The following is a 3,207-nucleotide window of genomic DNA, read 5'->3' as shown; positions in this document are numbered from 1 at the left end:
GAGGTATTTTATTATTAAAACAGTATATAATAAAATAAGACAATTAGATTAAAATATATATATTTTAGCAAATAAAATTTGAGAAATATGTATAACAACGATGGTAGTTCCATGATTTTCATAAAATAGGTAACATTTTCGGTGGAATTGTGAATAACAATGAATTTTGCACTAATGATTTTTGTATAAATAATCATGTGAAAAAATTAATTAAAGAAATCAAGATGTAGGCAAGAGTTGGCAAAAAAAATAGTTTAGGTATAATTTTGTTTTCAAAAGATTCGTGTGATATATATTTGATATTATGGAAAAAAAATGATAAGAGTATAGTTGTCCACTTTTAGTTTTCATTTCTTTTCCTTCAAACTCGGGAACACAAAAAACAATAATTTTCCTTTCCTATCTATCGAACTCGGGAACAAAAAAATAGATTTTACTTTCCTTTCCATTCTCTTCTTTTCTCTCCACATTTCTCTTCTTTTCTTTTCTTTTCTTTTCTTTCTTTAAATGAAACTCCAGAGGTGTAAGTATAATAATGTCAAAAGCTCCAAATTTTTGGTTCTAGAATCAAATTGGTTGAGCCAACCTGCTGCTTATTGTAGGTTCCGACGAAGACGGAGTCGGTGAAATGAATCTGATGCAAGCGGTGGGAATCGTGAAATTCATGGCTTGCTCACACACAGACTTTCTTCAACACCTCAAATGTAATATGATTTTCTTGTTTGATCATACATTTGAAAAAGGAAGACTTTTACTCAAGTAAAATTTTTCTTCAAATTTGTAAGGGATTTCTTGGTCTAAGCGGAGCGATACTGATCTAAATCTATCAGACGCTATTTGATGGCAAGCCAAGCACCTTCTTGCTATGTTCGATGTGTTTCCAACGGATGTGTCTCTTCTACCAAACACCATTTAAATGGCTTTTAGTTGATCGCTCTAGCCGTTGTTGCATATCTGATGATCATAATTGTCTTTCAAAACATGTTTGCATTCCAATCAGGGGCTCACATCCTTACAACTATTGTTCTTGTGTTCACCTCTTCAAAAAAATTGTAAGATGTGTTTTCGTTGATCGCTCTAGCTGCGGTGGTTTTGTGTCTGATGTGTTTTTACACCCATACAGATTGGGAGATCATTGTTTATCTTCGCATCAGAGGGTTTTATGCGTTGATTTTGCAAAGACGATCGAAGCAACTTCTATTGTGATTTTTGACATTGCTTCTACTTGATCGATTCAGTTTTACTCGGTATAAATAAAACTTAAAATTTATAAACATATAATATAATAATTATTGAAGAAGAAAAGAAAAATAAATATAATCAGAAACAGATATCACAGAGGCGGAATTGACCGGGGATATTAGAATTCTCTCGCCGGAAAAAATGGCGGTGAATAACAACAAATGGATCGCTACGGTTGCCAGCATATGGATTCAGTGCACAAGTGGCTCACTCTACACTTTCTCCTTCTATTCCCCCGCAATCAAAGCCAGTCAAGGATATGATCAGTCAACCCTAGATATCGTCTCCGTCTTCAAAGACTTCGGCGCCAACTCCGGTGTCCTCTCTGGCTTACTCTACTCCGCCATCGCCTCTCCGTCTTCCACCTTCACTTTCCGAGGAAGAAGCTGCGGTGGGCCGTGGATTGTACTCTTGACTGGTGCGATTCAGTGCTTTGTCGGTTACTTTCTGATGTGGCTTTCCGTCACCGGAACGATTCCTCGGCCACCACTACCCTTCATGTGTTTATTCATGCTGTTAGCTGCTCATGGAGTCACCTTCCTCAACACGGCCAATGTTGTCACTGCTGTTCTCAACTTCCCTAATCAGAGTGGCACCATTGTCGGCATCATGAAGGTCCTCTCTCCCTCTCTCCATCCATCTTCAATTACTTCATATCTTTGCTTTTTAATTCTTACATTAGATTTCGAATGAATGGTGGTAACTATTTCACGCACAACAGGTGTTTGATAATTTGTCTAACATAAAGTATCTACCTTTTCGTTATCTGAACAGGGGTTTCTTGGGTTGAGTGGAGCAATACTACTTCAACTATATCAAACAATATTCAAAGACGAACCAACACCATACATTCTCATGTTATCCCTGCTTCCATTGCTAAACACTTTGATCTTCATGTGCAATGTAAAATCCTTCCAAAGAAACGAAATCAACGAAAAGAAAAATCTCAACACTTTATCACTCATTTCCCTAATCATTGCAGCCTATCTTTTCTCCATCATAATCATACAACAAACACTTCCCCTAAACTTACCAACACGCATCATCATCTCCCTTGTTCTTCTCATTCTTCTAGCATCACCTCTCTACGTTACACTCAAATCACATTCAACTCAAAACTACCAATCACTAAATACCAATCAAGAAATCTTAGAAGAACATGAACTTGAAAACGAACATGAATCTGAATCCATCAAACACGACAAGAATCTTTTACAAGCTATATGCACAGTAAACTTCTGGTGTTTATTTCTTACAACAGCAACAGGAATGGGTACAGGGTTAGCAACTGTGAACAACTTAGCCCAAGTGGGTGAGTCTTTAGGCTACAGTAGCCATGAGACTACGACTCTAGCCTCATTATGGAGTATTTGGAACTTTGTGGGCCGGTTTGGTGCTGGATATGTTTCGGACCATGTTCTTTATACTAAAAAATGGGCTAGACCGGTTTTCATAGCAATCACTTTAGGGTTCATGAGTATAGGCCATTGTGTGATTGCTTCTGGGTTTCCTGGGGCTCTTTATGTGGGTTTTGTTTTGGTGGGTGTTTTTTATGGGTCACAGTGGTCGTTAATGCCTACAATTGCTTCTGAAGTTTTTGGGGTTTCACATTTTGGGACGATTTTTAATACTATTACAATTTCGGGTCCGATTGGGTCGTATTTTATTTCTGTGAGGGTGATTGGGTATCTTTATGACAGAGAAGTGGGTCGAGGGGTGACAGAGTATTGCAGTGGAACTCACTGTTTTCGGTTGTCTTTTGTTATTATGGCGTTTGTGACGTTTATGGGGTCTATGGTTGCTATGTGGTTGTTCTTTCGGACTAGAGGGTTGTATGAAAAGATTGTGGTAAAAAGAGAGTTGTTCTAGCTGAAAAAAGTGGGAGGATTATCTTATTGATTAGTCGTTTAAGTGTAAGAATGTGTAGATAAAATCAATAATGAAATTTGTTTGTGTTGAAAGAAA

General features: G+C 37.4%; 1 protein-coding gene across 1 annotated transcript; it reads left to right on the top strand.

The window, feature by feature from the left end:
* The first annotated feature begins 515 nt into the window (after positions 1–515).
* On the top strand, positions 516–3,207 carry LOC145103084 (protein NUCLEAR FUSION DEFECTIVE 4-like). The gene is made up of 4 exons (XM_079040625.1): positions 516–1,052; positions 1,124–1,247; positions 1,331–1,857; positions 2,017–3,207. Exons 3-4 carry the CDS (start codon positions 1,384–1,386, stop codon positions 3,109–3,111), a joined length of 1,569 nt encoding a protein of 522 aa, XP_078896751.1. The 5' UTR covers positions 516–1,052; positions 1,124–1,247; positions 1,331–1,383; the 3' UTR covers positions 3,112–3,207.

Source organism: Lactuca serriola, chromosome 4 (genome assembly GCF_051521515.1).
Source record: "Lactuca serriola cultivar US96UC23 chromosome 4, Lser_US96UC23_V15, whole genome shotgun sequence".
In the NCBI taxonomy this organism is placed as follows: Eukaryota; Viridiplantae; Streptophyta; class Magnoliopsida; order Asterales; family Asteraceae; genus Lactuca; species Lactuca serriola.
The sequence above is the reverse complement of the archived record's forward strand: the minus strand, read 5'-3'. Positions and strand labels throughout refer to the sequence as shown.